Source organism: Lycium ferocissimum, chromosome 10 (genome assembly GCF_029784015.1).
Source record: "Lycium ferocissimum isolate CSIRO_LF1 chromosome 10, AGI_CSIRO_Lferr_CH_V1, whole genome shotgun sequence".
Classification (NCBI taxonomy): Eukaryota; Viridiplantae; Streptophyta; class Magnoliopsida; order Solanales; family Solanaceae; genus Lycium; species Lycium ferocissimum.
In genome coordinates this window covers 26080290-26090590 of record NC_081351.1, presented here as the reverse complement: position 1 = coordinate 26090590, position 10301 = coordinate 26080290, and the positions used below count along the sequence as shown (strand labels likewise).

Below are 10301 nucleotides of genomic sequence, written 5' to 3'. Positions count from 1 at the left end.
TGTCTTTTCATTTTCTTCATTTAGCATATACTCCCTCTGTCTCAATTTAAGTGTCTACGTTTGACTAGACACAGCGTTTAAGAAATAAAGATAGAATTTCAAATCTTGTGGTTCTAAATTAAAAATGTGTATAATATAATAAAATATCTTTTGAATTTTGTTTTTATAAACTTGACATGTAGGATATTTGAATTGTTAACTTACTAAATATAAAGAGAGGCGGACATAACCAAAATAAGACTTTTTTTTTTATTTAACAACAAAAGCCCAAGGTGGACGAACGCAGCAACAATAAGTTATATAAAAAGCAATTGAAATTGTACTCTAAGCCGGGACTAACATGTGTACATTTCAAAAGTTAACATTAATACTACATCTTATGTGTTTACTTTTTAAGTCCTCACGTGTCTCAATTATCCTTTTAGTTCTTTCATTTGGCATATACTCCCTCTGTCTCAATTTAAGTGCCTACGTTTGACTAGACAAGGAATTTAAAAAATAAAGATAGGCTTTTGAATCTTATGGTTCTAAATTAAAAATGTATATAATATAATAAAATATCTTTTAAAACTTGCGATTATAAACTTGACATGTAGGACATTTGAATTGTCAACTTACTAAATATAAAAAGAGGCGGACATAAGCAAAATAAGATAAATTTTAACAACAATTGAGAAACCAAGGAGAAAAATAAAATATAGAGACTCACTAAGGAGAATCGCAATGTCCTTTGCAAAATATACAAACCATAAAGAGTAACTAAAGTGAATAATTAAATTAATCATATTAGGCCCCATGTATCTTGCTAGTCTTGTGTTAAGCAAGAAAAAGGAGATGAAAGTGTGTTTCTTTCACCGGAAAGGGATGAGATTTGAGTTGGGGATTTTGAAGTAGTGAAGACAGCAATTAGAATAACCGTATTTCTCTATACAATCATTTCGGATTTAGAAGATGTGAAAGTGTGTTTATCTCTGGAAGAAGAGTGTATCTCTGTTCTGATCTCCGAAACTGTTGACCAGTTGATTGATAATTGCCAGTTGATTGATAATGTGATATTGAGCACACAAATGATAAATTACATATCGTGAGTTAAGCAAGAAAAAGGAGATGAAAGTGTGTTTCTTTCACCGGAAGGGGATGAGATTTTAGTTAGGGATTTTGGAGTAGTGAAGATGGCTAAATAAGTAAATATAAGGATACTAAAGTAAAATTCTACGCAAATTTTAAAAACTTGTAGTTGAAGCTCAACTTTTTATTGAAATGGAATATTTTCTAATTTTTTGGTCGCTCTTTTTATATGTCGCTTCAATCCTCCTTTATACTCGTATAAGTATCAAAACTTATGGATACGTGGAATAATCAACCAACTTTGAATATTAAGTTGCACTTCTACATAGAGGAGAAGAAACAAAAACAATAGTCACGCACATAGACTATAGAAAAGTTAGACGGAGAGCTTATGCGATATTATTTAACATTTGATTTTCGTCCTCTTGTTTATCACTTTCTTTCTTTTCTTGTATTTTAATTTACTACCGATCAAGATGAGTAACTTCAAGTCAGATATCTTCCGTTGAAATCGTCCAGATAAATTTAAGTGACTTCTTAAAAAAATATTTTCCTCTTTAATGTTTTCCTCTTTTATTTAGATTAAGATCGTTACAAATATTCTTTTTATTTTAATTATATAAACGCAATTTAATTCGCTCTAACAAAGTGACAAATTTATCTAATTCCATGCAAAGAAAAGAAAAATCCTTATCATTTTCACAGTATTCTCAATCATGAATTTGCCTCTATATTTCAAAATTAGTCTATGCTTATTTATAAAACTGCAAGATGATTGCATTCTTTGAAAAGCAAATGTAGCATATGTATTTCACTAATTTTTATCTTATTTTATTTTGTAGTAATAATTAAGACTAAATGACCCTTGGATTGATAAGAAAGTGACCATCAAAAGTTGTGTGGGTTAATAAATACCTCTCTGTACTTAAGATTTCGGAGTTTCCTGCGGTAATCTGAATTAGACAAGCTCCAAAAATAAATAAAAATAAAAGACATTTAGGACAAGTGTTTTTGTCCCCTACGTACATATAAACACTTATTCCCTCTGGTTCACTTTACTTTTCATTCTTATTAAAAATAAATGATTCAAAATAATTATCAATTTAGAAAATCAAGATATAATTAACTATTTAATTTTCACCTTTACCCTTACCTAATAAATATCGAGAGACATTAATATAGTGAAAGAAAAAAAAAGAATAGGACTATTAAATTGAGATCAATGAATAAATAAGGATATTTAAATTAGGAGGACCTTTTTAGTTAATGTTTTCGGGGCGGGAAAAAATAGCAGTATACGACAAGTGGACCGGAGGGAATAGTAAAACTAAAAGGAGTAAATTGCAATTTCCGAAATTATATGTGGACAAAATCTTTGACTTCACGTCCTTCTCCCCAATCAATTATTAAATTCCCAATCTTCATTTCCTTTGAAGCCCTAATTCGGTGAAAAACAAACCCGAAAAATGGGAGCGAGCAGTGACCCGACCCAGCAAGACGGGTCAGACGAACAACAAAGACGATCCGAGATCTACACTTACGAAGCACCATGGCATATCTACGCTATGAATTGGTCAGTTCGCAAAGACAAAAAGTATCGTCTTGCAATTGCGAGTTTGATGGAGCAGTACCCGAACCGAGTTGAGATTGTGCAGCTTGATGATTCTAATGGCGAGATTCGGTCTGACCCGAAACTTTCATTTGAACACCCGTACCCGCCTACTAAAGTCATCTGGATACCCGATAAAGAGTGCCAGAAACCCGACCTCATTGCAACGTCCAGCGATTATCTCAGGTAGAGACAGTAAATGGGCTGGTTGGGTTGAATTTGGGCCGGTTAATAGTTACTTGAGCTGAAATTGGTTGGGCTAAACAGCGGGTCATAACTCAACCCGCCCAATTCTTACTAAATTTTAATTGTTTTGTTTGTTCTTTTATAAATTTTTGGGAAAACTAGCTCTCTGTCTATTTTTGAAAATATTTAAGCGGCATAGCCCATACTTTGAGTTTGTTACCCGATTTAGCTCATATTTGTGTATAATAGCATTTTATACACTGTTATACACTTTATACAAGGTTGATACATTATCTATAATGCTTTCCCCTGGTATAATGCTGTATAATATTGTATAGGGTTATATAATATTGTATATTGGGCTACGTGGTGTAAATATTTGCAAAGCTGTATATTTTTTAAAATACCCCAAGTTACTTGCGCTGAAATTAATTGGGCTGAAATGGGCTAAAAAGCGGGTCATAACCCCACCAATTCTTATTAAGTTTTAATTGCTTTGTTTGTTCTTTTATAAATTTTTAGTACCTAATACTAGTATTTTTTTTCTTTATTATGGATATATATAACATATCAAATAAAGAAAATATTTTTTTCCCTTTATTATGGATATCCAAGGTAGGGGTAAGGTCTGCATACACGCTGCCCTCCCCAAACCCCACTTGTGGGATTACACTGGGTATGTTGTTGTTTGACAAGATTTATCATAAGTCAATTTGGGCTATATATCAGCCTAATTATTTATAAGCTGGAATGGGAGGGTCAATAATCAGCCAAACTTAGATGGGCTGGGTGGGTTATGTTTTCATGGGCTAATTTTGCCACCTCTGATTATCAGGATTTGGCAGGTCAACAACGACAACAGCCGGGTTGAAATGAAAAGCCTGTTAAATAACAACCGGAACAGTGAGTTTTCCGGCCCTTTGACCTCGTTTGACTGGAATGAAGCTGAACCAAGGCGTATTGGTACGTCGAGTATCGATACAACTTGCACTATATGGGATATTGAGAGGGAAACTGTGGATACTCAGCTTATTGCGCATGATAAGGAGGTTTACGACATTGCTTGGGGTGGAGTTGGTGTTTTTGCTTCTGTTTCAGCTGATGGATCAGTTAGGGTTTTTGATCTTCGCGATAAGGAGCATTCGACGATAATCTACGAGAGTTCTGAGCCCGATACGCCACTTGTACGACTCGGATGGAACAAACAGGATCCTAGGTACATGGCTACCATTATAATGGATATTCAACCATGCCTATAATTTTATTTATTCATTTATATTCACTCAAACTAAATGGATAAGTTGCAGATTTGATTCCTTAGTTGTTTCAATTATTTTGACTTCAATACTTATGTAATTCATTTCCTTAAAAAACAAATTTTCAAAACATTAACCGCTGTCAAAACATGTGAATACTTTTTTCTATGTTAGATGAAGTAATTAATCTTCCTTATTAAAAATAAATTAAAGCTTGTTTAATTTGAGGAAATTGGTTAGGAGATTGTTTCTTAACTACATATTCTATGTTTCTTTCATTAATTTCCTTGTTTGAAAGAGTAATATTCCTTCAAAAAGGATAAATGTAAAACGAAAAAATTGCTTCTCTTCATGCTTATTGCTCACACACACGACAACTTTTTGTCCTAGGTACGCATGTCTACAATTGTAATGGACAGTGCTAAAGTTGTGGTTTTGGATATCCGACTAATATTACTTTCACTAATTTTTTTGTAATAATGATTCACACTTAGCACTCCAACGGCACTCTCATTTTACTTTTAATAGTAACATTTTCCTATAAAGATGGGATATATAGAAGATCATAAGATTTTAATGATTATTTTGGTATGTTATACATATATAGGTACATGGCTACCATTATAATGGACAGTGCTAAAGTTGTGGTTTTGGATATCCGTTTCCCTACGCTTCCCGTGGTGGAACTACAGAGGCACCAGGCGAGCGTTAACGCCATCGCTTGGGCTCCTCATAGCTCTTGCCACATTTGCACTGCTGGTGACGATTCACAGGCACTTATCTGGGATCTTTCTTCAATGGGTCAGCCAATAGAAGGTGGATTGGATCCAATTCTGGCTTATACTGCTGGTGCGGAAATCGAGCAGCTTCAATGGTCTTCATCTCAGCCTGATTGGGTCGCCATTGCCTTCTCCAACAAGCTTCAGATTCTAAGGGTGTGAATTAGTGTATGCTCCCTGCCCAAGTATTACTAGCAACATTCTTCTCCGACTAAATTTTATCTTTATTTGGTATTTTATTTCCCAAAAAGAAAAAGAGGCTTATTACTGACAGTAGTTAGAGCTGAATAGCTTTTGCTATCTCTTGCGCCTAGAGCTTGATTATCGTAGAAGTAACTGGAGCTCACATTGTCCATGTATTCAGTTTGTCTGCATTATTGTGGTTGGTCTGCAACTTCTGTAGTTTGTATTCTGGTTTTGGAAAACAGCAATTGGACTAATCAAATCATGTGTTTTGATGTTCCCGGGAGGATGTTTTCTACTGAACTATTAATACTTCAACATGAAGGGCTTAGAATTTGCTACTTGTAAGATAAATACTAGTAGTAGCTTAAACTTCTTATCAACTGACGACGAGAGTTTCAGGCGTCATTTAATAACCATTCCAAAAAGTTACTTTTCCATGAAGCATCTCAAATCTGAGACTTCAAGAAATGAGCAGAAGGACAGCAGCAGGTCTTTCCATTTCATAATTGTATTTGGCAACCGGATTAACTTCCCATGCGACCTACATTTCCCATGTGATCTATTTGATACGAGATATATATGCAAAACAAATTTAAAATGTATACATATAAGATCCCACTCGTTTTGAACCCACAAACTCTAGATTCTATATTTACCTCTGTCGCTTCAAATAGTAGGTATCTCTGATGGTTTCTGAATAATCACCGCCTTAGTAATCAGCTACTTCCCAACAACTCAATTTTGGTACTTTGGGCTTGAAATGTCCAACCGGAGGCACTCATCATAATACCTATGCTTATGCCATGACGCTTATGCTTGCTATTGGTGAAGCGTGAACTTTGTGGCAAATCTGTATAACTCCTCGTATTGGTAGTATGTAGGTTTTCATCATTGAGACTTAAACTTTTGAATTAACTTTCTCAAACAAAGAAGTTGGATTGAGATACAGTGAATCAGAATATTCATATGCGATACAATGGAATTAATCAGATTCAGAAATGGACTATGAACAACTTGTTCGCGAGAACTTCAATGCAGCAATAAGTGTTAACCACTTTAGGGAAATTTTCTATATAGAGTACTTTTGAGTGCTGGATAATGTGGGAGGATGTTAGGCAGTAGACGTGGAGAACATCCAGCATGCATATGGTGGATTGTGTGGAAGGAAAGGAATGCCAGGTGTCTTGAAGATTGAAGCAGCTCCATCCAGAGAATGAAAATGAATTGTATTTTGTTATTTTAACTTTTGTGTAAAGAAAACTATGTAGAAAACTATGTAGAGGAAGCTGAAACTCTTATTAGAATTCTTAGAATCCTTGTAAAAAGAACAAGGCAACACTTTTGCTTTCGTTTGTAATTGTAAATATGGGTCCAATACAGCCTTTGTGCTGATCATTAGTATACTGTTACCTTTCTCAGAAAAGAAAATAGTTTGGTATCTTAGCAGAATCTTCTTTGACTATTTACATGCAACTTGTCCAACGAGCAGCTTGCTTTTTGCTCTGACATTGTTGTCTCTGGTATTTACTATTCGGATGATGAAGATTTTTCAGACTAGGATATTCTCATATTGTGATACCAAGAGGCTCCGTCTCGGGTCAAACTATCTGCAGCCCGAGGTAATGCTCCGAAGTGTGCTCATCGCTATAATTACCAAGCAGGTTTCATGAATTACATGCATCGTGATGAAGAGGTACAGTTCACCCTTCCCCTGCAAGTTGTTGATGCAGTAATATTTTTTAGTGAACTGCAAAAATAGAAGTGTTTATCTATTTCAGAGAGAAAAAAGGGTTTCAAGCGTGTTATTACACTAATCTTTGTGTTATGTATGTATCTGTGAACTTAGAAAGAGAGGAGTACGTACTTCGATCTGATTATGACGCCATGTTGCGAGGAAAGGATAAACTATGGTTCCCGCACTACTTTAATGGTGCATGTGTGGATTGTTCCAACTCTTTTGATATTTTAACTGGATGCTGCACTATTTCCTGTCAAGGTTTAGTCCTTGTCGTTATGCGGAGAATCAAACAGTTCCTCCTTGTGTCTTGACAGCGAAGCGCGAGAAGGTTAGCACTCTTTACTTTATTATTCACGTTGGAAATCATGATTTTTTCGTGTGAAGTCATCCTTCATGAATCAGGTGTGACCAACCAATTTTTGACCTTATCTTGTCCACTGTAGAATATAGATATTCTCTACTCTTCCTCCTTGTGTCTTGATCGAAGAGCGTGCAGTTGACGCTTTGCCATTTTGTTGTTACGCTAGTGGTAACTCGGCTAATTTGAAGAGCTTGAATGATGAATGATCAACAAGCTTCACTTGGAAGTTACGTTAATTCTCTTCACGTGTGAAAATGTAGTTAATGAGCCTGATCTACATGTCTGTTTCATGGCGTTCCCTATTGGAGTCCACCTGCATTTTTTTTTTTTCTGCTTTTGTCTTTGTATTCTTTTTCTTTCCCTTTTCCTTTACGTATGTGGGGCCTTGTAGCATCTCTACTATTTTATTTGCTGCCTAGTCAGTTTGTCTTCATGCATCTGTACCCTAATACATGGAAGAAAATGGTTATCGGTGTTTGGCAAGTTTGGCTTGCTGGTCCTCGGAACTGATGTTTCGGCTGAGTTTTCACTTTGAACTTCAGATACCCTAGGAATCTACATGTAATCGGAAGTGTTATGGAATGCTTTTTAAAATCTTTTCTCCCATATATGGTTGGTTTTCCAGTGCATCGTCAAAAGAAATAGATCAACTTCAAGCTGCCAGGAAAGAGATACAGATCTTGTGCATCGGAGAGGTAGCTTAGTACCTCGTCTGTTTGCTGGCTTGCAGGCAAGAAAAAAAGATCTATCTGCAGTTGTGTTGATGCTCTATCGGCCGATCCTCAAGTCAGTCATGAAATACGCAGTATTTGGATTTCATTCTGGTCACAGGTCTGAGTTCTTTCACTACGATGTTTTTTTAGTCGTGTCCCATATAGATCCTGAGAGAAATATAATAATGTTTTGCATGAAATATGCTGCTGGCTGACAAGTCTCTTGGTCCGAAAATCGCATCTCATCTCAACGTAAGGGCGACAATGTGAAGACGATAACAGTATATTCATTTATGTTGCTGTGTGCTGTAAGGAGTAATCCAAGAAAACAATGTTTCTTTTGGTAGAGTATACTGTTTTGGTGATTGGGTTGTATGTTGTACCCTTTGTGTTAATTCTGAACAAGTCAAAGTTGTATGTGCTAGTATATTTGATCATTTCTTTCTATTCTAATTCTACCTTGTTTCACCCCCATCTTCACCATAAAACTTATTGAAAAAAATAGAGACTTAGAAATGAGCAAAAATTGGTGGTAACAGCTGTTCCACTTCATAAATGATTGTATATTAGAATTATTTGATACGATGTTATGCACCAGTTCCAAAAGATGGATTTCAGGCGGATTTTGCAAACTCAGTTAAATTCTTGTTTTTTATTTGGACTACGTATAACTATGTAAAATAATTTAAAATATATACATATAGTAAGATTATTGTTATCATGAACTCACTGACTCTAGGTTCTAGATTCGTCCTTCAAGTTCCAGCCATGAAGAACAATATATCTCCAATGATTTTCGTATAACCAACATCAAGGAAACCTTAGAAACCTCATAGGATTTTGAAACATCAAACAAATGATAAAGACAACCTTCCACTTAGAAACCTCATAGGATTCCGGTCACCAGGCATATCATGTTTTTTCTACCAGGGTCGGGCTACTCTAGAAGATCAACAGTCCAGTTTAGTTGCTTTCCTTTCAGTCTAGTGTCATTTGGCACCACTTTGCAAATCACTATATAGTATGTGTCTAAAAATATTTTTGCTAAAAATTAGTGATATCTATTTAAATAATAGACTCTATCGCTCACTTATCTGTCGAATCGTGATAGTTATATATACGCTGACCTTTAACGCCTCTCGCATAAAATTTTGTGTACACAAATGTATTGCGGGGGGAGTGCCTTACACCCCAATGTGAAACTTTCTAGCGCGAATTCAAATTTAGTGCCTCAACGTGTGCACCAAATATCGAGTGGAACAAAAAAGGAATGTAGTGAGGCGGAAGTAGTCATTGCCACATCAACCTGTATATGTTTATTGTTGTCACGATACCTATGCTTAGTGGGTTAAATTATTTGTCGTTGAAAACTAAAATTTGAATCGATATATTCATCATTGGGCGAATCGGAATATATGATACGTTGGAATAAAGCAGAATCAGAAATTTGCTTTGGTATCTTTAGCAGAATCCTCTTTGACCATTTATAAGATGCAACTTGTCCACTTTTTCTTGTAGTTAATCATTAAATTAACTTATAAAATTAGGTATACATAAATATGATAAGATATTAGTCAAAAAACAAGAAGATAAGCGTTGAAAAACACAAGCGATAAACATTATTGGCTGGGGCTGACAGCATAGGTAATCACGATAGCACAAGAAGTACAACTCTTAATATTGTCAACTCCTCAACCTACGTGGGAGCTGAAGAGTGCAATGCAAACTTAATATACTAAATATCTTTTCTTGTTTCGCACCCGTATCAATTATCCGCATTAGAGCACAACTAAATCCATGTACGAGTCGTAACTCCCACATTATGGAGTAATTACTAAATATCTACTACTTCTGGTCCATCTTAGATATCGTTTAAGATTTCGACATACTTATTAAGAAAAAGATCATCGCCACCAAAAGTTGTATTAGAGTGGTTAATACTTCTTCATTTTTTGCTAGAGGTTCCGGTTTAAGTCATGTTACGGGGTCACTTTTGCTGGAAAGTGCTTTATTTCGCTAGGTAGGACTTCCCAACGTGAATCCAAATTATTCGTCTCTTGTATTCGATAAAAAACTAGAAGAATTGCCATAAGTTGGTTAAATAAAACGTCATAGCCAAGTCAAATTTTAATTGGTAAATTACATTTAAATTCTTGAAATTTGTAAAATCATAGAAGATAATACTCATCATTTTATGTTACATATCGACTGGTATCTAGTGTAAGATATTAATTTGTCTTGTATACAATATGGATAATATATAATTGCGTGAAGGGAATAGTAAGACAGTAGTTAAAAAATTAGTTACAAAGGAAATATCAAATGAAAAAAAAAATCATGGTCAATAATTAGACGACAATCAAATTTAATTTTCAGATCCAGTAGGCTTGATACGTCATACGTTA

At 35.0% G+C, this 10301-nt stretch overlaps 2 protein-coding genes across 2 annotated transcripts; both read left to right on the top strand.

The window, feature by feature from the left end:
• Positions 1–2431: 2431 nt before the first annotated feature.
• Positions 2432–5362, top strand: LOC132033010 (WD repeat-containing protein LWD1). The gene is made up of 3 exons (XM_059422853.1): positions 2432–2863; positions 3699–4079; positions 4727–5362. The coding sequence occupies exons 1-3, from the start codon at positions 2535–2537 to the stop codon at positions 5058–5060; spliced, it is 1044 nt and encodes a 347-aa protein (XP_059278836.1). The 5' UTR covers positions 2432–2534; the 3' UTR covers positions 5061–5362.
• A 145-nt stretch (positions 5363–5507) lies between these two features.
• LOC132033011 (uncharacterized) lies at positions 5508–8281 on the top strand. Its single transcript, XM_059422854.1, has 3 exons — positions 5508–7150; positions 7809–8014; positions 8116–8281. Exons 1-3 carry the CDS (start codon positions 7058–7060, stop codon positions 8150–8152), a joined length of 336 nt encoding a protein of 111 aa, XP_059278837.1. The 5' UTR covers positions 5508–7057; the 3' UTR covers positions 8153–8281.
• Positions 8282–10301: the final 2020 nt, after the last annotated feature.